At 47.3% G+C, this 23,805-nt stretch overlaps 2 protein-coding genes across 6 annotated transcripts in view; one reads left to right on the top strand and one right to left on the bottom strand.

Moving 5' to 3' along the window:
• The window catches only part of LOC120920615 (immunoglobulin superfamily DCC subclass member 3-like), a 41,011-nt gene extending 35,451 nt beyond the window's left edge, over positions 1-5,560 (top strand). Inside the window, exons 11-15 of one of the 2 annotated variants that reach the window (XR_005744748.1) lie at positions 634-741; positions 1,368-1,491; positions 2,449-2,566; positions 3,807-4,854; positions 4,927-5,560. Coding sequence is in view for 1 of the 2 variants with exons in the window: in XM_040332793.1 (XP_040188727.1) it covers positions 634-741; positions 1,368-1,491; positions 2,449-2,566; positions 3,807-4,343 (887 nt within the window). In the remaining variant the exon portion in view is untranslated. Of the gene's footprint in view, positions 1-633; positions 742-1,367; positions 1,492-2,448; positions 2,567-3,806 lie in introns of both variants that reach the window. The other variant, XM_040332793.1, reaches the window with a different exon arrangement.
• Positions 5,561-22,267: 16,707 nt separating this feature from the next.
• Positions 22,268-23,805, bottom strand: part of GATAD2B (GATA zinc finger domain containing 2B) — a 57,823-nt gene continuing 56,285 nt past the window's right edge. For all 4 annotated transcript variants that reach the window (XM_040332799.1, XM_040332803.1, XM_040332802.1 and 1 more), the window contains one exon: positions 22,268-22,921. In XM_040332799.1, the coding sequence (XP_040188733.1) occupies positions 22,788-22,921 (134 nt within the window). In that variant the 3' untranslated portion in view covers positions 22,268-22,787. The remainder of the gene's footprint in view (positions 22,922-23,805) is intronic.

Below are 23,805 nucleotides of genomic sequence, written 5' to 3'. Positions count from 1 at the left end.
TCGGCCGGCGATTCCCTACACCAGGGGTCTTCAAACTACGGCCCTCCAGTTGTTCAGGAACTACAATTCCCATCATGCCCAGTCATGTCTGTGAGTTTTTTCAATGCCTCATGGGACGTGTATTTCCGCAACAGCTGGAGGGCCGTAGTTTGAGGATCCTTGCCCTACACCAGGGGGTCTCCAAGCTTTTCAAAACAAAGGCCCACTCTTTTGTCCTTCAGGCGGGCCGGATTGTGTCCAGCAGGGGCAGAAAATGTCACGGCCAGTGCCCCATTGAGAAATTGTGCCCCAAGGGCCGGATAAAGGCTGGCAAAGAGCCACATCTGGCCCTTGGGCCGCAGTTTGGAGACCCCTGCCCTACACCATAAGTACGGTCATAGCGGCTTTTCCGCCGATTTATCGTTCTTACGGGCAGCAAAAGGGGACGTCCCCCTCCCGCCGCCCTCCGGTGCTTCTACCGACTCACCGATGCAATTGGTGAGTCGAAGAACGGATCCGCCGCCTCCGGATGCTGGGTGGTGGAGTGGGGGGGGGGGGGTTACCTGATAGTTAGTAAAAATAATAAAAAAAATAAAAAAATGGCCCCTAACTGCCTTTGGAAAGTAATTGACTTTTCTTCATTTCATCTTCCAGAATTGTCCTCTCTGTATGAGATCCGATTGGTGGCTTTCAGCAGCGGAGGTGATGGGAACAGCACTCAGCGATTCGTCTCACTAAAGCCCAACTGGAACATGGCACCAGGTAACCAACAGCCCCCCCCCCCCACCTCTGGCCACATGCGGTATTGCATGCCATTGAAGTCAATGCGGAACAAATTATTTTCGTTTCCATTGACTTCAATGGGGAAACTGGCTTTGATATGCGAGTACTTTGGATTACGATGCCGCAGTGAATTATGGGCGGTGAAACGTAACTCGAATTTGGCGCGAACGGCCCAAAACGTTCGGAATTAGACGAACGATCGAACATACGATGTTGGAGTCGAACATGAGTTAGACTCGAATACGAAGCTCATCCCTACTCCTGGAATGGATTATCCTCATAATCCAGGGTTCCACTGTTTAGATAATATTTACGGTGCGGTTTACGGTAAGTACCCATGTAGGTGACGATGCAGATGGGGAAAAAATAAAAAGTTTAGAAAAATAAAAAGTAGTTTTACAGACTTCTGTAATTTTACAAAAAGAAGCTCAAAGCTCTTTCGTTGCCAAATTTTTGAGGAAATGCAACAGTTTTCGGTTCAATTTAGGTCACCATAGCCAACAACTTTCTAATCAAGTCATGTTCCTCAAATGGTTTCTACTGAAGAAGAACTCATACACTGCCTATATTTCACAATAGTTTTCTTTTTTTTTTACTTCCTGCAGATCCAGCCCCGGCCTGTCTTTGTGAGGAAGGAGAGACGATGTCCGGACTGGTACTAGGAATCCATATTGGAGGGGCTTGTATTGTCCTCTGTCTTCTCTTGCTCTTTGTGGTGCATTGGAAGAGGTAGGAACAAGAGTCCTGTAAAGATGGTATTTGGCCAAAAATATGTGGACCCCCCCTCCCTTCCACAATGACTTGGGTTCAGGTGTTTTTCCAATAATGGGTACTGTTATTACTCCATCATACAAGAGAATGTGGACAATGGTCCTCTTCCAACCTTGTCGTAGTTTCATGAAGACCATTTTCTGTTCCACCATGACTATGCCCATTTTCAGCTCCATAAAGACCAGTTTGGTGTAGAGGAACTTGAGTGTCCTGTACAGATCCCTGACCTCAGCCCTACTGAACAGCTTTGGGATGGATTGGAATGTCAATTGGGAGCCAGGTTTTTTTTTTGGTGCCCAACGCGAGGCCCGATGTGTGAGCCATGTCTTCTTATCCAACATTAGTATCTGATCTCACAAATTCACATAGACACCCTCCAACAGCTTGTGGAAAGCCTTCCAAGAAGAGCGGAGGATGTTATATCTGCAAAGGGGGGGGGGCAACTCTATCTAAATGACCTTGGGGAGGGGGGCTCCAAACTGATGCCCATAGTTTTGGGTTGTCCAACCAGCTAATACAGGTGTGATGGTCAGTTGTCGACAAACATCAGGGATTCTCAAACCGGGTTCCTTCATAACTTGTTAGACTGTGGCTGGTTGACCTCCCATCTTATGATGCCTTCATGGTTCCAGGTCCAACCACGCATGACCGACCCAGTGGGCCGACCAATGAGCATTTAGCTGACTATGGCATTCACCACTGTGAGAATTTTTAGTTCTGCCTGCTGACCGCCAATGTAAATGACATTCATCCTACTGACCCCTGATAAGTTAATTTTTGCAAGGACCTGAAAATGATTCCAAGTGTTTCTCTGGGGTAGATAGGTTGGGAAAGGCTGGTGTATATAATGTATACTGCAGTGTATGATTTGCATCCATTGTATGGCTGTTAACCACCTCTGATTTGCACTTGAAGCCTCTTATGCAAGACAAAGGCCAACTGGACCACCAGCCATGTTGTGGAGAACAAGCAGAACCAAAACTTAATGGTCGAGGATGGGACTTCAGAAGAAGTGGAGGAGCTTCTTTCAGAGGTGAGGAAGGCGTCAGGATGCCAATAACAGTTACTGTAGGAGAGCGTCCATTTCATTCAATATCTGGAGGTTTATCTCACCAGGAAGTACAACACATTTGCTATTTATTCATCTCTTTTCCGAATGTTCAGTCATGGAAAATAATTCGGGATACGTGTGTCTAGGTCCTCCAATTAGAATTCCTTTGATTAATAATTAGGTATCCATCAGGTAGGCTACAGGTGGCATCTATAAAAATGGTGGAGATATAGACTTTCAGAAACAAGGCTAAAAATTACAAATTCTTCAGAATTTTATTTTATGGATTTTCGGGGCTTTATACTCTTCCACATTTATTTTCCGCTAAAGTATCCAATGGCCTGTCTTCTTCAAATGTTTTTCCTACAATTTTTGTGGTTCTCCTTCGTAATTCTACCCACCCGTAGTTATTTTTGCTGATTTTGTCATAGAACTTCATGCATAGTTTCTGTCTATCCGTGTGGTCTCATCACGATTTGGCATACTTAGTATTTTTGGTGGCAACCATTATACTTTAGTGCGTATATAAACCCAAAACTTTTTGTGTGTGAAAGACTTAGAACCCCGGCCAGGTTTTTATAGCTTTACCTACAATAGAGGTCCTACATCTCCTCTTATTGTTGTCCATTGTTGTAAAAGACTGTCTCATTGATAAAACTGACTTGCTTTGGTGAGGTCTTGAGAAAAGTCTAAGTATGTATGAAGCAGTAAAGGTGTCACGCCAATGGTCATCGTCCCAAAATGGTGTCTTATCAGATAATCAGTAGAGGAAGAAAATAAATATGTTGGAGGTTTAGACTTTCCCTTTTCATCAGGACTACAACGCTAGTAATTATGTAGAGGGGGAGATGTCTTAACCTCTGAAACGTGTTGCCATCTTTTTCTACTTCCTTTCTAATAAGATATCATTTTGGACTCTGACCATTTGGTGTGGTGCCTTTACTGCTTTCTATATCCCAAAATTCCAAATTTGGTGTTGTCATTAAAACAAGAATAGAGGAGAAACTTTCCAATGGGGACTCCAGTTCTGTTGACAACTGTCTATGATGGGATTTTTCTCACTTTGGAGAGATGTCCTCATCTTGTGTTGGTGGAGCAGAAGGTGAAGAAAGATCTCAAGGTGATATAGACACCAAATTAAACCCAGGCATGCATTCAAACCATTCCCTAGTCCCTCCAAAATCTAAAAACACTTTGTGCTCAATGCTTTTTGCTTTTGCAGAATCCCATGACCAAGCCAGAAGCCGCTTTGCCTCTTCGAAGAGTTGTTGATGTAGTATGCCACAAAGACCAAAGTCATGAACCATCTCAAGGATTTCAGAAAGATCAGAGTCACGAACCATCTCAAGGTCCTCAAAAAGACCAACGTTGCAAACCATCTCAAGGTCTTCAAAAAGACCAAAGTCACAAACCATCTCAAGGTCTTCAAAAAGACCAAAGTCGCAAACCATCTCAAGGTCTTCAAAAAGACCAAAGTCACAAACCATCTCAAGGTCTTCAAAAAGACCAAAGTCACAAACCATCTCAAGGTCTTCAAAAAGACCAAAGTCACAAACCATCTCAAGGTCTTCAAAAAGACCAAAGTCACAAACCATCTCAAGGTCTTCAAAAAGACCAAAGTCACAAACCATCTCAAGGTCTTCAAAAAGACCAAAGTCACAAACCATCTCAAGGTCTTCGAAAAGACCAAAGTCACAAACCATCTCAAGGTTTTCGAAACAACCAAAATCTTGAACCATCTCAAGGTCCTCAGATCTGAACTGTAATTCCTCACCTATTCCTCAGCCACAAAAGCTACCTCACTAAAAAATTTCAGAAGATCTTTTAGAAACAATGCTTTCTATTCAACAAAAACTACCTACTTCAACACTTTAAGTTCGATTGCTCTTGCAGAATCCCACGACCAAGCCAGAAGCCGCTTTGCCACTTTGAAGAGTTGTTGACGTAGTATGCCACAAAGACCAAAGTCAAGAACAATGTTGCAAACCACCTCAAGGTCTTTAAAAAGACCAAAGTTACGAACCATCTCAAGGTCCTCAGATCTAAACTCTAATTCCTCACATATTCCTCAGCCAAAAAAGCTACCTCACTAAAAATGTCAGAAGATCTTTTAGAGACAATGCTTTCTATTCAACAAAAACTACTTACTTCAACACTTTAAGCTCAATGTTTCTTGCAGAAACCCACGACCAAGCCAGAAGGGTCTTTGACACTTCGAAGAGTTGTTGACGTAGTATGCCACAAAGACCAAAGTCATGAACCATCTCAAGGTCCTCAAAAAGACCAACGTCACAAACCACCTCAAGGTCTTCAAAAAGATCAACGTCACAAACCACCTCAAGGTCTTCAAAAAGACCAACGTCACAAACCACCTCAAGGTCTTCAAAAAGACCAACGTCACAAACCACCTCAAGGTCTTCAAAACGACCAAAATCTTGAACCATCTCAAGGTCCTCAATCTGAACTCTAATTCCTCACCTATTCCTCAGCCACAAAAGCTACCTCACTAAAAATGTCAGATCTTTTAGAGACAATGCTTTCTATTCAACAAAAACTACCTACTTCAACACTTTAAGCTCAATGTTTCTTGCTCTTGCAGAATCCCACGACCAAGCCAGAAGCGTCTTTGCCTCTTCGAAGAGTTGTTGATGTAGTATGCCACAAAGACCAAGGTCACGAACCATCTCAAGGTCCTCAAAAAGACCAACGTCGCAAACCACCTCAAGGTCTTCAAACAGAACAACGTCGCAAACCATCTCAAGGTCTTCAAAAAGACCAAAGTCAAAAACCATCTCAAGGGCTTCAAAAAGAACAAAGTCGCAAACCATCTCAAGGTCTTCAAAAAGAACAAAGTCGCAAACCATCTCAAGGGCTTCAAAAAGAACAAAGTCGCAAACCATCTCAAGGGCTTCAAAAAGAACAAAGAGTTCCGAGGGCGCTTTTGGTTCCCATCGCCGCTGCAGTGCGGACCAGGACACTGCATGCCAGCATCAGGACATCTCGTCTTCTCCGGGACCCCCGCGGATGAACCCTTTACAATAACTATGTTTTTACCTACATCAGACATGTGAGTAGGTGATTTATATGTTTCAATACATTTCCAATATTAAATACACTTGCTACGCTCAGAAGGCGCTGCTTTGTGTCTCTTTTCTCGCAAACCATCTCAAGGGCTTCAAAAAGAACAAAGTCGCAAACCATCTCAAGGGCTTCAAAAAGAACAAAGTTACGAACCATCTCAAGGTCTTCAAAATGACCAAAATCTCGAACCATCTCACGGTCCTCACATCTGAACTCTAATTCCTTACCTATATTCCTCAGCCACAAAAGCTACCTCACTAAAAATTTCAGAAGATCTTTTAGAGACAATGCTTTCTATTCAACAAAAACTACCTATTTCACCACTTTAAGCCCGATGTTTCTTGCTCTTGCAGAATCCCACGACCAAGCCAGAAGCGGCTTTGCCACTTCGAAGAGTTCTTGATGCCACAAAGATCAAAGTCACAAACCACCTCAAGGTCTTCAAAAACACCAAAGTCACGAACCATCTCAAGGTCCTCAAAAAGACCAAAGTCGCAAACAATCTCAAGGGCTTCAAAAAGAACAAAGTTACAAACCATCTCAAGGTCTTCAAAAAGACGAAAGACTTGAACCATCTCAAGTTCCTCAGATCAGAACTCTAATGCTGTTCACCTATTCCTCAGCCAAAAAAAGCTACCTCACTAAAAATGTCATAAAAAAAGAGACAATGTAGTAGCAAACTCAACAAAAACGACCTACTCCACTAGGGGCCAAAACCATTGACACTCTGGGAGATTATGACTTTCAATACTCGTTGCCAAAGGTGTCGAGACTGAGAATGAAGCTCTTTTGACTTGGTTTTCTGGATGTCTTCAGTCAAAAATACCCCACAGTAGCTTTATTCATCGGGTACCAGCGGTTGATTTACTCGGCAGACTCTTCAGCCAGGGATCCTTGTCGGACTCCTCTCCCTCCCGTACGCGTTATCTGATTTTACAGCCAAAGACGCCGGGCAGCAAAAGCCAAATGAGCAACTTTTCACACACACGGAAAAGGGGTCAATGCGTCCCGTCAATAGGCCAGATTGTCTCCCACGCCATTTTGGCGTTCATCGATTTGACCCGGATTTACGGAGCTATAAAAGACGACTCGCATTGGCACAATACCGCCGAGCCACGACTTCACGCGTTAATTAGGAACAATTGCTAATTAGTAAACAGAGTTTCATGGGCCCCACCATCTTCCTCCAATCTGTCTCCCCTTATTGGCTCTTTTATATAACACGAAGAGTGATGGAGTCTCTTCGGTAGAAGAATTTTTAGATATTTTTGACCAAATTTAAACAATGTAACATTTCTAAAGGATTGTTTATTTTTTTATGTTTGACTGGTTTCTAGCTTGACGTAAAGGATGGAAAGTTGTTTAGCATAAACCGGCCATGAATGAAAGACCCTCAGATGGACCAAAGGACTCGGATTAAAGCAGGATCGGGAGTATCGAATAAACAGACATCTATCCATTGTATTCCCCAACAAGGAGCTATTCATTCCTATGCTACCTAGCCCTCCCCCACTCTGCCTCTGTGAATGTCTTCGGGAACAGGGCCGCCTGCCAAAAGAAACATGTTTAACCCTTAACCCTCGCGGCGCATCGAACATCTCCTCAACAAAACCCAACTGCTGTGTCTCCAAGTCTCTCGGAGGTGATCACGCCACCTGCTGGTAGTCGTACAGAATGCAGAGTGCCAACTACTGAATGATTTGGCACCCATTGCTGTCTCGTCGGCGTACGTTCCTTGACGCCAGGCCAACTACACTTAATTTAAGGCCAAGGTCCATTATCCAAGAAGAAGGATTGAAGATGAAACCCAATTCTACAAGTTCCCGGCACAAGACGTACAGTGGATATGCAGGCACTAGCCATGATGCCGTGACTTTGCCTAGGCTAAGATGATGTCATCAGTCTGCTGCAGGCGGGAGGAAACATTTTCTCAGTGATCGGACCGCAACGAAACTTCATAGCAAGGCCCCAGGTTGAGGGGCAGCAGGGGCTAAACTGTGTCTTATCGGTAATACTAATGAGGTTTAACCAAAGGTACCTCGGTGGTTGACTGAAAACCAGCTACACAATCCCAGCATGCACTGCTACCCTCTGCAGGTTGGGTAGGTGGTGTAGTGGCAATTGTTGATCCAGAGCTCCAGCGTGCACTACCACCCTGTGTAGGTTGGGGAGGTGAGACTAGAGAAACTTAGGCCCAGATTCTCAAAGGACTTACGACGGCGTAGCGCCATGTACGCAGTCGTAAGTCCGAATGAGAGCCGTCGTATCTATGCGGCTGATTCTTAGAATCAGTTATGCATAAATTCGGCTAAGATACGAGCGGCGTAAGTGTCTTACACCGTTGTATCTTAGGCTGCATTCACACCTTTGCGTAGGCGTTTTGTACCGCGATTTGCTGCGACAAATTGCGGCGTTTTGTACCGCGATTTGCCGCGGTTTTGTATAGGTCATTGTCGGCTATGGAAAACGCCCGATACGCGCAACAAAAAAGGGTCCGGGACTTGTTTCAGCTTCAGGCGTTTCGGCGTGGAGATGTGAACCATCTCCATAGACAATAATGTTATTTTTCCCCTCCAGCGTATTGTAGTGTCGCGATTCAGGCGACAAAACGCCTAGGTGTGAATGCAGCCTTAGGGTGCATATTTACGCTGGCCGCTAGGTGGCACTTCAGTCGATTTCCACGTTGAATATGCTAATGAGCTAGATCCGCCGATTCACGAACGTACGTGCGCCTGGCGTAGCAAGATACGTCGTTTACGTAAGACGTACGCCGGCGTAAAGTTACCCCTCATAAAGCAGGGGTAAGTCATGTTAGGTATGGACGTCGGAAACGTACGAACAGCGTCATGTTTTACATTGTTTGCGTAAGTCGTCCGTGAATGGGGCTTTGCATAAGTTACGTTCACGTCCACTAGGCATTGAGCGGGCGTAATTTAATTTGAAAATTCAACGTGATACTGAGCATGCGCCGTTCGAAAAAAGCGTCATTTACGTGGGGCCATGATTAGTTTACATAAAACACGCCCCCCTGTTCCTCATTCGATTTAGGCGCGCTTACGCCGGCACATTTACGCTACGCCGCCGTAACTTTAGACGCAAGTGCTTTGTGAATACAGCACTTGCCTCTCTAAGTTGCGGCGGCGTAGCGTAACTACGATACGCTACGCCCGCCTACATTTATGCCGCTGACTGTGAATCTGGCCCTTAATGTGAACAAATCACCAGGTCCCGATGTCTTACACCCATGAGTCCTTGGGGAACTTAGCTCGGTTATATTTCAGATTTTTGGTGTAGAACAAATGTGGTACCAATTTATAATAATAGGATGGAGATGAATATTGGGGAAACTACAGTCCTCAACAATATGGAAGGTATCAGAGGGATGATTGGGTATCTCAATCCAGGACGTAGATGATGAACCTGTATGATGCCTGAAGAAAGATGGCACAGTTCTTCTGAAGAGAAAAGGAGGAAGGCGTTGTTGGGGGAGGAGTCCTGTGATACTGTAATAAAAGATAACACCTGGGCGGTGCCGGGATGAGGTCCTCAGGCACCTAAGGAGAAAAGGCCAAAGTGTAACCCTCCATCACCATAAGCTATAAACTACCTCAGCAGGATAAGTTTGAAGGTCCTCACTTTTTTTACCCCCCCCCCCCCTATTGCTAAAGTGGCCAAGGCAGCTGCCTTTACTGCCTGTTCCTGCTGATCGCATCTTGTTTGCATCCATAGGAAGTACATGAAGTGTATATTTAAGCGTGGTCCCAAATCCCGACATGCCGGTTCTTGCGCTGGAGGCGTTCAGGAATGCACACCTGTGTGGCTCATGGCACGCAATGGGGGAGGTGACTAAGCCCAGCTTACCTGCCGGAGAACGTATAGAACAGACTATAGAGAGGGCCGGAAATATCGGGGCCCTCGTCTTTCATTTAAAACCCCACCCCTTTAGGAACTGTGATTGGCAGCGGGTTCCTGCAGAGGCTGTCATTGACTCGATATGAGTTCAGCCGCATTCTACCACAGGTTCGCCACGCATCGTTCAGTGGGTAGGACCTCTACACAGCACCAGCCAATCAGAGGCCAGGTGGAAGGTGACGTCATCATCTGCCGGCAGTTGCTCTTATAGCATGCACTACCACCCTCTGTAGGTTGGGGAGGTGAGACTAGAGAAACTTAATGTGAACAAATTCCAGATCCAGATGTCTTACACCCATGAGTCCTTAGAGAACTTAGTTCAGTTATATTTCTGATTTTTTTATATCTGACTGGAGGTTCACGGCTACCCTCTGTAGGTGGTAGAGGTATAGTTGTGGGTCCATAGTCCTAGTATGCACTACCACCCTGTGTAGGTTGGGGGGTGGTGAGACTAGAGAAACTTAATGTGAACAAATTGCAGGTCCAGATGTCTTCCACCCATGAGTCCTTAGAGAACTTAGTTCAGTTATATTTCTGATTTTTAAAGATATCTTACTGGAGGTTCCACTGAAGGTACCTTTTGTGAAAACCAGGTACACATTCCCAGCATGCACTGCTACGCTCTGTGTAGGTTGTAGAGCGATAGTTGTGGGTCCATAGTCCTAGTATGCACTGCCACCTACTGTAGGTTGGATAAGTGGTGGAGTGATAGTTGTGGGTCCATAGTCTAAGCATGCACTACCACCTTGTGTAGGGTTGGGTAGGTGGTGGAGTGGCAGTTGTTAGTCCATAGTCCCAGCATGCACTGCTACCCTCTGTAGGTTGGGTAGGTGGTGGAGTGATAGTTGTGGGTCCAAAGTTCCTTGTAAGCACTGTCACCTACTGAAGGCTGGGTAAGTGGAGTGGCAGTTGTTGGTCCATAGTCCCAGCATGCACTACCACCCTGTGTAGGTTGGGGAGGTGAGACTAGAGAAATGTAATGTAAACAAATACCCAGGTCCAGATGTCTTGCACCCATGAGTCCTTAGAGAACTTAGTTCAGTTATATTTCTGATTTTTAATATCTGACTGGAGGTTCACTGCCACCTAGTTGTTGGCCCTTAGTTCCAGCATGCACTACCACCCTGTGTAGGTTGGGGGGGGGGGGGGTGAGACTAGAGAAACTTAATGTGTACAAATTCCAGGTCCAGATGTCTTCCACCCATGAGTCCTTGGAGAACTTAGTTCAGTTATATTTCTGATTTCTAAAGATATCTAACTGACTAGAGGTTCACTGCTACCCTCTGTAGGTGGTAGAGCGATAGTTGTGGGTCCATAGTCTTAGTATGCACTACCACCTTGTGTATGTTGGGTAGGTAGGTGGTGGAGTGGCAATTGTTGGCCCATAGTCAAAGTCTGCAGCACTGGGATTTCAAGACCATCGTGTTTTCAGTTAAGACCCCATCCCTTTCAGGAACTGTGATTGGCGGCAGGCCTCTACACAGCACCAGCCAATCAGAGGCCAGGTGGTAGATGACATCATCTTCCGGCAGTTGCTCTTATATGCTCAGCCATAGCAGGTCTGCTGCTGCTGCACACATCGGTGTAAAAGTTTGTACATCCCTCTGGCGGGACTCTTTTTTATTTATTTTTTTAAAGGCAATAATTAACCAATGGCTGACCGTTGACCAACGAACGTATTGAACCATCTCGCCAACAAGTGGTCATTACAAAGTGCACAAAGCGTTATACTCATAAGCCACCACAGGATGGCGCCGGCGTACCAGCTACATAGAACCATTTAAACCCATTTTTTTTTTTTCACAAAATATTTTTACATAGAAAACCCCAGAACCACAAATACGAGGGGTCGTCTTCAAAAAGTTTCCACGCTCCGCCCCTACGTGCTCTCTCTCCCTCCCTAAGCTCTTGCGTGCTCTCTCTTCCCCCCTAAGCTCTTGCGCACGCTTTCTCTTCCCCCCCAAACTCTTGCGTACGCTCTCTCTCCCCTACACTCTCTCTTTCTTCCTCCCTAAGCTCTTGCGCGGTCTCTCTCTCTTCCCCCCTACGCTCTTGCGCTTTCTCTCCCCCCTACGCTCTCTTCCCCCTACTCTCTTGCGTGCTCTCTCTCCCCCTACACTCTTTTGCGCTCTCTCTCCCCCCTACGCTCTTGTGCGCTCTCTCCCCTCCTATGCTCTTGCACTCTCTCCCCCCCTACGCTCTCTCTCTCCCCCTACGTCTTGCGCTCTCTCCCCTACGCTCTTGCACTTTTTCTCTCCCCCCTACGCTATTTTGCTCTCTCCCCCCTATGCTTTTGCGCTCTCTCTCTCCCCCCCACGCTCTTTTGCACTCTCTTTCCCCCCCTCCAATGCCAAGCATACCTCCCATTCTTTTTACCAGAAATAATTGTTCTTCCCATAAAGGCCAAATGAATCCAATAAGAGAAGGTTGGCGATCCCCTTACCTAGTCACTGGTGTTGTGTTCGGACTTGTCGGGAGGTCGGCCGGCTCGCCAAAGTTGAGCCGCAGTTTGAGGCTGATTTTAGTTATGATGTTTGTATTAATTAACTTTATTTTGTGTTTTCAAAATTTGACATGTGCTGTGAATGATCCAATAAATATTATTAAAATATAAAACCTGCATTCCACATTTTTTTTCCTTCTGTTCCTCGCCTGGTGATCCCGCCAGGAAAACACACTTCCTGTCCCGGGGGGGGGGGGGGGGGGGGGGGGGGGTGGGGGGGGGGGGGGGGGGTGACAACGCTCACTGTGCCGTCTCTATGGAAGAGACGTTGTCACCGTAGGACAGGACTGCAGAGGATGGGGGTGGTGCTGTAGTTTACAGGGAAAGCTGGGAACAATGTAACACATTTTACGGTGTCTCAAACTGGCGGCCCTCCAGCTGTTGCAGGAACTACAAGTCCCATCATGCCTCTGCCCGTGGGAGTCGTGCTTGTAACTGCCAGCCTTGCAATGCCTCGTGGGACTTGTAGTTCTGCAACAGCTGGAGGGCCCACCAGTTTGACACACCTGTAAGTGCAGCACGGGAAGTCATCGGCTCCCTTGATTTCTGGCAGGATCGGCAGGTATTTGTTTGCTCTCGGGTACAACAGATAAAATAAGAAAGAGTGCAAATGAAGAGATGTTCATTGTTAAGTTTAATATAGTTTGCTAAATATTACGGGACAACTATAACCTAACCGTATACATGATGATCTGCATGCTGCAATGCACTTATGTAGTCACTGGAGACCACAAACTGCAAGAAGAAAGGGGCCCCTGTGTGGGATTAGTCCCAACGTTCCTCAAAGCTTCCAATTCCAGGCAACCAATTGGTAATTGGCGTGTGTGCTGCAATGCACTTATGTAGTCACTGGAGATCACAAACTGCAAGAAGGAAGTGGGCTCCTGCGTTGGTTTAGATCGGGGGTAGGCAACCTCTGCACAAATCCCATCATGCCTCTGCCTCTAGGAGTCACACCTGGGATTGTCAGGGTCTTGCGATGTCTCATGGGACTTGTAGTTTCACCACAGCTGGAGGGGTCGAGGTTGCCTACCCCTGGTTTGGACCCAACATTCCTCCAAAGCTTGCAAATTCCAGGCAAACCAATTGGTGTGTGCCGCAATACTGTTATGTAGTCACTGGAGACCACAAACTGCAAGAAAGGGGCCCCTACTTGGACTTGGGCCCATTGTTCCTCAAAACATATGATTCCAGGCAACCTACTGACGTGTGATGCCATGCACCTATGTAGTCACTGGAGACCACAAACTGCAAGAAGAAAGGGGCCCCTACATGGGCTTGGTCCCAACATTCCTCAAAGCTTCCACTTCCAAGTAAACCATTGGCATGTGCTGCAATACTGTTATGTAGTCACTGGAGACCACAAACTGCAAGCAGGAAGTGGCTTCTGTGTTGGTTCAGACAAGGGGTAGGCAAATTCCAGCTCCCATCATGCCTCTGCCTCTAGGAGTCATTCCTGTGATTTTCAGGGTCTTGCAATGTCTCATGGGACTTGTAGTTTCACCACAGCTGGAGGGGTCGAGGTTGCCTACCCCTGGTTTGGACCCAACATTCCTCCAAAGCTTGCAAATTCCAGGCAAACCAATTGGTGTGCGCTGCATTACTGTTATGTAGTCACTGGAGACCACAAACTGCAAGAAGGAAGGGGCCCCTACATGGGCTTAGTCCCAACATTCCTCACAGCTTGCAATTCCAGGCCACCAATTGGTGCGTGCTACAATACTGGTATGCAGTCACTGGAGATCACAAACTGGAGACCACAAGGAAGTGGCCCCTTCAATTGGTTTACACCCTACATTCTTGATTGCACTTATGTAATCACTGGAGATCACAAACTGCAAGAAAGGGGCCCCTACTTGGACTTGGGCCCATTGTTCCTCAAAACATGTGATTCCAGGCAACCTACTGACGTGTAATGCAATGCACCTATGTAGTCACTGGAGACCACAAACTGCAAGAAGAAAGGGGACCCTACATGGGCTTGGTCCCAACATTCCTCAAAGCTTCCACTTCCAAGCAAACCTTTGGCGTGTGCCGCAATACTGTTATGTAGTCACTGGAGACCACAAACTGCAAGCAGGAAGTGGACTGAGCATGTGATTCCAGGAAACCTATTGGTGTGTGCTGCAATGCACTTATGTAGTCACTGGAGACCACAAACTGCAAGCAGGAAGTGGCTTCTGTGTTGGTTTAGACAAGGGGTAGGCAAATTCCAGCTGTTTTAAAATTACAAATCCCATCATGCCTCCGCTTCTAGGAGTCATCCCTGTGATTATCAGGGTTTTGCGACGTCTTATGGGGCTTGTAGTTTCACCAGAGCTGGAGGGGTCGAGGTTGGCTACCCCTGGTTTGGACCCAACATTCCTCCAAAGCTTGCAAATTCCATGCCAACCAATTGGTGTGCGCTGCATTACCGTTTATGTAGTCACTGGAGACCACAAACTGCAAGAAGAGAGGGGCCCCTACATGGGCTTAGTCCCAACATTCCTCACAGCTTGCAATTCCAGGCCACCAATTGGTGTGCGCTGCAATATTCTCATGTAGTCACTGGAGATCACGAACTGCAAGAAGAAAGGGGCCCCTACATAGACTTAGGCCCATTGTTCCTCAAAACATGTGATTCTAGGCAACCTATTGAGCTGCAATGCACCTATGCATTCACTTGAGACCACTAACTGCAAGAAGGAAGTGGGCTTGGCATGTGTTTCCAGGCAACCAATTGGTGTGTGCTGCAATCACTGGAGATCACAAACTGCAAGAAGGGTGGGGCTCCTACATGGGCTTAGCCCCCCCCCCCCCTGTTCCTCGATGCCTTCTTGTAATGCCAGGCAACCAATTGGTGTGTGCTGCAATGCACTTATGTAATCACTGGAGACCACAAACTGCAAGAAAGGGGCCCCTACTTGGACTTGGGCCCATTGTTCCTCAAAACATGTGATTCCAGGCAACCTACTGACGTGCAATGCACCTATGTAGTCACTGGAGACCACAAACTGCAAGAAGGAAGGGGCCCCTACATGGGCTTGGTCCCAACATTCCTCAAAGCTTCCAATTCCAAGCAAACCATTGGCGTGTGCTGCAATACTGTTATGTAGTCACTGGAGACCACAAACTGCAAGAAGGAAGGGGCCCCTATGTGGGCTTTGTCCCAACGTTCCTCAAAGCTTCCAACTCCAGGCAACTAATTGGTAATTGGCTGGGGCGCTGCAGTGCACTTCTGCAGATACTGGAGATCACAAACTGCAAGAAGGAAGTGGGCTGGGCACGTGTTTCCAGGCAACCAACTGGTGTGTGCTGCAATGCACTTCTGCAGATACTGGAGATCACAAACTGCAAGAAGGATGGGGCCCCTACATAGACTTGGGCCCTTTGTTCCTCAAAGCACGCGTTTCCCGGCAACCTACTGACGTGTGATGCAATGCACCTATGTAGTCACTGGAGACCACAAACTGCAAGAAGGAAGGGGCCCCAACGTGGGCTTAGTCCCAACATTCCTCAAAGCTTCCAATTCCAAGCAAACCATTGGTGTGTGCTGCAATACTGTTATGTAGTCACTGGAGACCACAAACCAATTGGTGTGCGCTGCATTGCACTTATGCAGTCACTGGAGACCACAAACTGCAAGAAGGATGGGGCCTCTACATAGACTTGGGCCCATTGTTCCTCAAAGCACGTGTTTCCAGGCAACCTATTGACGTGTGATGCAATGCACTTACGCAGTCACTGGAGATCACAAACTGCAAGAGGAGGGGCCCCTACATGGGCTTAGCCCCGCCTGTTCCTCAACGCCTTCTTGTAATTCCAGGCAACCAATCGGTGACCACGGAGTGTTTTTTATGACTTCTCTATTCTCAGGGAACAGACCCCCGAAACTACCACTAATGAAGCAACCAATGGTAGAGCTGTTGGAGCATCTCCGTGTACCCCTCCCCTCTTGGCTTTGTGGTTCCCGCGTAGAACTCCGCCCTTAACGCGACCAATCTGTCCCCTCCCCGATTTTTACCTCCCCGCCCCCCACCCTCAATGAACTCCACTGCAAAATAAAAAGTTATAAACCGTTCCTTTCTTTATTAAACGAAGCTTGCAAGTGATAAATATTACAAATGGTTTTGAATTTTATTTTTTTTAAATCCTTTCTCCAAAATTTTTAGCTTTTTTTTTTTTTTTTTTTCTTTTTGGATTTTTTTTCTCTTTTTTTTTAAAAATTAATCTGCAGAAGTCAGTCACTGTTGGGGGGGGGGGTGGAGTCTGGAAAGAAACAAATTTACAAAAACACAACGTGGAACCCGAGGCAATCAAAAGAAACTCAGAACAAAATTAAGAAGGAACATCTTCAGTGCGCAAAAGGCAGCTTTCCCCTCCCCCCTCTTCATCGCCGCTCCGATAGGTCGGGGGGGGGGGAGGGGATAGGTGGGAGGATGCGGCTGAACCAACCAGAGCTCTCTGCTAACTCATGCTGGCTAAGGTGACCCTCTTAGGGCCCGGAGTCCCCAATTCTCCTAAACCAATCACAGTGCTGAAGTCTTGACTCCCACCATTGCGTGTTGTCAGCCTCTGACGTCCCAATCCCAGATCCGTTTTTTTATTTTACATTAATTTACTTTTTTTTTAAATTAATTTCTGAGGATCTTCTGACTGTTTAGCTGCAATCGCATTATTCTTTTCATTCAAATTGTAATTTTCACTTTTTTATGTTCTCAAATTTCCCATCCAAAAAAAAAATCCTCCCGTTTTGATCCGGAACTCGACATTCACATCGGGAAAATAAATTTTTACAATATTTTTATCATTTCAATCTATCGAAGAGGAGTAAAAAAATTGCCTTTTTTTCTGTGGAAGGAGGTGAGGGCATGAGAGAAAGAGGGGGGGGGAGAAAAGAAGGAGAGGAGTTGGGGAGAAAAAAAGAGGGTGGAGAGAGAGAGGGAAAGATGAAGAGAGAGGGGGAGAAAGAAAGAGAAGAGAGGGGGAGAGAAAAGAGAGAAAGAAGAGTAGGGAAGAGAGAGAAAAGAAACAAGGGGGGGGGAGAAAAAAAGGAGTTAGGGGAGAGATAGGAGGGAAGAGAGAGATGAAAAGAGAGACGGAAAGATGAACAGAGAGGGGGGAGAGAGACGAGAGATAGGGGGAGAGAGACGAGAGATAGGGGGAGAGAGACGAGAGATAGGGGGAGAGAGAAGAGAGGGGGAGAGGTGGAAAAAAAAGAGGGGAGAGAGAAAGAGGAGGAGGGAAGCGAGAGATGAGAGAGAAAAAAGAAGCGGGGGGGGGGGGGAAAAAGAGGGGAGAGATAGAGAGGAGGGATAAGAGAGAGGGGCAAAGATGAAGAGAGAGGGGGGGGGAGAGAGACGAGAGATAGGGAGAGAGAGAAGAGAGGGGGAGAGGTGGAAAAAAAAGAGGGGAGAGAGAAAGAGGAGGAGGGAAGCGAGAGATGAGAGAGAAAAAAGAAGCGGGGGGGGGGGAAGAAAAAGAGGGGAGAGATAGAGAGGAGGGATAAGAGAGAGGGGCAAAGATGAAGAGAGAGGGGGGGGAGAGAGACGAGAGATGGGGAGAGAGAAGGAGGAGAGGGGGAGAGGGAGAGAGAGAGGGGGAGAAATGAGGGGAGAGAGAAAAAGGAGGAGGGGGGAAGCGAGAGATGAGAGGGAGAAAAGAAGCAGGGGGGGAAGAGGGGAAAGATAGAGAGGAGGGATGAGAGAGAGAGAAGGGGAAAGATGAAGAGAGAGGGGGGAGAGAGACAAAAGAGGTGGAGGGGTGAGAGAAAGAGAAGGGGTGGAGAGAAGAGAAAGGAGAGGAGGGGGGAGGAACGAGGAGGGGGAAAGTGAGAGATGGGGGGAGAGAAGGGAAGAGAAAGGATAGGAGAGAGAGAGAGAGAGAAGAGGAGGTAAGAGATGGGGGGGGGGAGAGAAAAGAAGCAAGGGGGAGTGAGAAAGGAGAGGAGGGGGGAGAAAAAAGAGGTGAGAGATAGAGAGGAGGGAAGAGAAATGAAAAGAGAGAGAAAGGGAAAGATGAAGAGAGAGATGAAGAGAAGTGGAAGGGGAGAGAGAGCGGTAAAGAGAGGGGGGAGAAGGAGAGGGGGGGAAGAGATAAGAGAGGAGAGAGAGAAGGGAGGAGAAAAGAGCAGGGGAGAGGACAGAGGAGAGGAAACAGGGGAAGAGAGAGGGGGAGAGGAGAGAGATGGGGAAGAGAGAAAGACCAGAGAAGAGAGAGGGGGGAGAGACGTGGGGAGAGGGGGGAGAGAGAAAGACCGGAGAAGAGAGAGGGGGGAGAAGGGGTGGAGAGGAGAGAGAGAGGAGGGGGGAGAGGAGAGTAAACGCGGGATGAGAGAGAAGGAGAGAAGAGAGAGTTGGAAAATACAGAGGGGGCAGAGGAGGAGAGTGAGAAGGGTTGAGAGGAGAAAGAGGGAGAAGAGACAGGAGAGAGAAGGGGGAAAGAGAAGAGAATTGGAAGAAAGAGTGGGGAGAGAGATTTAGGGGGAAGAGAGAGGTGGGAGTGGAGAGGAAATAGGGTTGAGTAGAGGGAAGCAAAGGGGAAGGAGAGATGAGAGGGGGGGGGAGGAGGAGAGGATGGGGGAGTGGGGAGAGGAAGGGGAGGAGCTATGACAGGGGGAGGAGTAGGGAGACGAGGGGGGTGATTTCGATCGGTCTGTCTCTAAACCGATAATCTCCCCCTTTTCTTTGTACCCTCTGTAGATCTGTTTTCATATTTCAGGCCCCCTGGTGCCTGCCGGGTGTCTGTAACCAGCCTGCAGCTGGCCAAGGCATGCTGGGACTTGTCATTTTTTCGCCGGAGCGTTAGACTATTTCTGTTCTGTAAGATGATTACAGGACCCCAGCCCCACCCTTGTTCCCTCCCTCTTTTTTAGCCCCTCCCCTTTCGGCGGGGGGCGCTGCCTTTTGCGCTCTCCCGCGGGGTACACAGTGACGAGAGTCTCGCACTAGTAGAACTTTTGCTTTGTGTTCATTTGACCTTTTTATAGATAATATACAAACATTTTCTGTAGTTTTTTATTTTATGTCCAGAGATAACTTTTTTTTTTTTAATCTTTTTTTTTTTACATTGAGAACAAAACGTTTTCGTTGCATCAAAACCTGAAGCAAAAAAAAAAAAAAAACATTTTCTGACCGTATTCATTTTTTTTTTGTATAAAGAAATCGAAAACATCGTCAGGATTTGGGGATCATTGCATAAAAGGGGGGAGGGGCAGGGGGAGGGGTTAGTTATTTTTTTTTCGCAGCACCTTTTTTTTTTTTTTATTCTTTTGTTACGAGAAAAAAAAAAAACGGTTTCCACGTACAAAAATCACTCGATGGGGAAGCAAGGGTATCCCCCCCCTCCCCCCAAATGCCGGGGGAGGGGTGGCCAAAACGCCACGAAAAAAAAAAAAATAAAATAGGAGGGTGAAAGGGACGAGCGTAGAAAACTTGGAGGGGCGTGGCCTCATGACGCGTTCGAAAATTTGACCTACGCGTACCCCGCCGACGCCAAGATTTTACAAGCTAGGCCGTTCTCTGTAATTGGCCCAACACTCAAGGTGCCCCGGTGGGGGTAGGAGGGGGAGGCGGGGTCAGCTGCAGAGAGCCTCCCACTTGAGAGCCCAGGGAGCTTATTGAGAGGCGCACATATATTATGGGATATAATCGAACGTATTATTCCCCCCCCCCCCACTCTATGCATTTAACTGTATTGGAAAATAAGTGTGACCATTGGTTACACTTATTTGCTTATTCCCTCTAGCGTTCTCTAGAGTTGTTACATTGTAACTCTTGTTACAAACACATGTATTTCCTCTGCTCATTGGCTCCATCTAGTGGCCATAATGTGTCCTGCACCCCCCCAACTCTAGACCATAACTGAATTGGCAAATAATTGTAATCATAGGTTACACCCGTTTGCTTATTCCCTCTAACGTTCTCTATGGTTGTTACATTGTAACTCTTGTTACAAAGACGCGTGCGTTTCCTCTAATCTTCGGCTCCGCCTAGTGGCCACAATGCAGTCACACGCTCTCATTTATTTTAACCATGAGGCTCTGTGATTGGACGCAGCTTTTCTGTCCCGAGAGCTGCATTTTTGTAGTTTTTCCTTGCTGCCCCGAGAGCTGCATTTTTGCTTTTCTGCCCAGAGAGCTGCATTTTGTATTTTTGCTTTGCTGTCTCAAGACCTGCATTTTGTATTTTTGCTTTACTGTCCTGAGAGCTGCATTTTTGTTTTGCTGTCTCGAGAGCTGCATTTTTGTATTGGTTTAGCCAAATTGTAGCCAAAGAAAGAACTACAAAATGCAGCTCTTGGGACAGCGAAGCAAAAATGCAGCTCTCGGGACAGCAAAGCAAAAATGCAGCTCTCGGGACAGCAAAGCAAAAATGCAGTTCTCGGGACATCAAAGCAAAAATGCAGCTCTCGGGCAGCAAAGCAAAAATGCAGCTCTCGGGGCAGGAACGCAAAAATGCAGCTCTCGGGGCAGCAAAGCAAAAATGCAGCTCTCGGGGCAGCAAAGCAAAAATGCAGCTCTCGGGACAGCAAAGCAAAAATTCAAAATGCAGCTCTCGGGACAGCAAAGCAGCTTTTCTGTCCCGAGAGCTGCATTTTGTATTTTTGCTTTGCTGCCCCAAGAGCTGCATTTTTGTATTTTTGCTTTGCTGTCCCGAGAGAGCTGCATTTTTTTATTTTTGCTTTGCTTCCCCGAGAGCTGCATTTTTGTATTGGTTTAGCCGCTGCTCGGGCTCAGAGTGGCCTAAAAAAAGAAACGGAGCTCAATTTTTCTTTTGCACAGGCAGTTATAAAAAAAAAAATATGGCAGTTCTGCATTTCTGTCATACGGCAGATCTGATGTGCGCCCCCTAATGGGCTCCGAGGGGAAGTACTCCACAGCTGGAGACTTTTGCTTTGCTGTCCCGAGAGCTGCATTTTTGTATTGGTTTAGCCAAAGAAAAAACTACAAAATGCAGCTCTCGGGACAGCAAAGCAGCTTTGCTGCCACGAGAGCTGCATTTTGCATTTTTGCTTTGCTGTCCCGAGAGCTGCATTGGTATTGGTTTAGCCGCTGCTCCGGCTCAGAGTGGCCTAAAAAAAATTAAAATAAATGGAGCTCAATTTTTTTTTTTTTTTTGCACAGGCAGTTAAAAAAAACAAAATATGGCAGTTCTGCCTTTCTGTCATACGGCAGATCTGATGTGCGCCCCCTACTGGGCTCCGAGGGGGAAGTACTCCACAGCTGGCCCAATAACAGTTATAAAGTAGGAAAAGTTTTATTTTTTTACATTTTTGCACGGGGGAGGGGTTATTCATGGGAGGGGTTATTCAAGGGTGGGGTAAAGGGGAGGGGAGGAGGCAAATCGTTAGCTCTGCTCCCTATAGGATGAAAGAACCGCCAAGATGGGGAGGAGGTCCGCGACCTCTCGGCACAATGCCACTGGACTAACACTGATAGTTTTTTTTTTTCTTTGCACCACGCCGCTTGTCACCATAGAAACGAGTCACTTTTTTTTTGTTTGCACCACGCCGCTTGTCACCATAGAAACGAGTCACTTTTTTTTTTTTGCACCACGCCGCTTGTCACCATAGAAACGAGTCACTTTTTTTTTTGTTGCACCACGCCGCTTGTCACCATAGAAACGAGTCACTTTTTTCTTTTTTTTGCAGCAAAAGTCCGATAAAGAAATCCTTTAAAGGGTTTAAGTGCTTCTTCTTTTTTTTTTTTTTTTTTTCGTTTTGACAAAACGCAGTCCTCTTGTAATACAATTGGGGTATTTTTTTTATACTGCGGACGTCCCCAAGACACAGTAAACACAAAGTAGGTGGCACTCTGGTGCAGGGGGAGGGGGGAGGGATGGGTGGGTGGGGCAAGTCCTTGGAGGAGAAGGAGGGGGGGTCTTACCCCGCGAGCGAGCTGCCGAAACACTGCAAAAAATCCATGTCGAGTTGAGGGTGGCCTCCGGTACGTTTCGTCCCCCCCTGCCGTCCCCTGGTCCTCATCCACCTCTTAAAGTCAAAAGGGGGGGGGAGGGGGGTGGTAGGTGTGCTTTATCCTGCTGGTTATAGATGCTGCGCGGCGGCGGCGGCGCGATGGGGGCACACGCTTAGTGCAAATAAGGGTAAAAACCTCCGCGTGTCTTTATTCGGGTCTCCGGCGGGCGCGTTGTTGGCAGCAGAACGTCCAGAGGAGGAGGAGGAGGAGGAGGAAACACTTCGACAATTCCTTTTTTTCTTTCAAGTCCGTTTAACGGAGAGAAGTAATACTCTGCACTGCAGAGCTTCTGAAAGGTGGTGACTGTATGTCGACCACAGGCTGCCCCTCCCCCTTTTGGGGTGGGGCGGCAGCTGGCAGAATAGCACCGCCTCCCCCTTTTTTTTTTTTTGCGAAGGGGGGGTTATCATCTCGGGTCCCCTCGGCTTTATACCATCCACCAGAAGGAGGAGTCATCCAAATAAAGTTATACTATGCAGGTGGCACCAGCGAGAGAAAAAAACAACAAAAAAGAAAAAAAAAGTATAAAAAAAAATCAAAAATATTCTTAAAAATAAAAAGCGAAGCCAGTCTGAGGACAAAACAAGCACAAAACACTGACCCTTTATAAGCTGCTCTTGGAGGGAAGGAGGTAAAAGGGGGTGGGGGGAGGGGTTGGACTGGCTCATCCCAGGCCTCGGTAAGGTCTGCCAGTCTGTCCGATGCAGGGTGTTGGGTGTTGGGTTGGGTTGGGGGGGTTGGGTAAGCTGTGGCTATTTCTGCCCAGTGATGGACTGCGATATGGAACGTGGTGGGATCATATCCAGGAGGTACTCTCGCTGCCGGTCCGCCAGGGTGACGGGTTTGTGGCCTCCCATTCCGGCGTTCAGGTACGCGATGTTCACACCTGGGCAGGAAAAGAAGTCGTTAACAAGGCGCCACCAGTGAGGGTAATAATCGTCTTTACACCCCGGCATGCAACCAACACACACGGCCTACACCCCCGCATGGAACAAGGCCTAAGACCCAACATACACGGCCTACGCCCCAGCATGCAACCAACATACACGGCCTACACCCCTGCATGGAATAAGGCCTACAACCCAACATACACGGCCTACACCCCTGCATGGAACAAGGCCTACAACCCAACATACATGGCCTAAGACCCAACATACACGGCCTACACCCCGGCATGCAACCAACACACACGGCCTACATCCCCGCATGGAACAAAGCCTAACATCAAACGTACACGGCCTACACTCCTGCATGGAACAAAGACAAACATCCAACGTACACGGCCTACACTCCTGCATGGAACAAGGCCTACAACCCAACATACACGGCCTAAGACCCAACACACATGGCCTACACCCCAGCATGGAACAAGGTCTAAAACCCAACGTTCACGGCCTACACCCCTGCATGAAACAAGGCCTAAAACTCAACATACACAGCCTACACCCCTGCATGGAATAAGGTCTTGGGAACCACACACATGGCCTACACCTCTGCATGCAACAAGGTCTAAAACCCAACATACCCGGCCTACACCCCTGCATGCATAAAGGCCTAAAACTCAAGATACACGGCCTACACCCCTGCATGGAACAAAGCCAAAAACCCAAGATACACGGCCTACACTCCTGCATGGAACAAAGCCTAAAACCCAACATACACGGCCTACACCCCAGCATACAACAAGGCCTAAAACCCAACAAACACGGCCTACACTTCTGCATGAAATGCGGTCTTAGGAACAACATACACGGCCTACACCCTTGCATG

The sequence above is a fragment of the Rana temporaria genome, chromosome 13 (assembly GCF_905171775.1).
Source record: "Rana temporaria chromosome 13, aRanTem1.1, whole genome shotgun sequence".
NCBI lineage: Eukaryota > Metazoa > Chordata > Amphibia > Anura > Ranidae > Rana > Rana temporaria.
The sequence above is the reverse complement of the archived record's forward strand: the minus strand, read 5'-3'. Positions and strand labels throughout refer to the sequence as shown.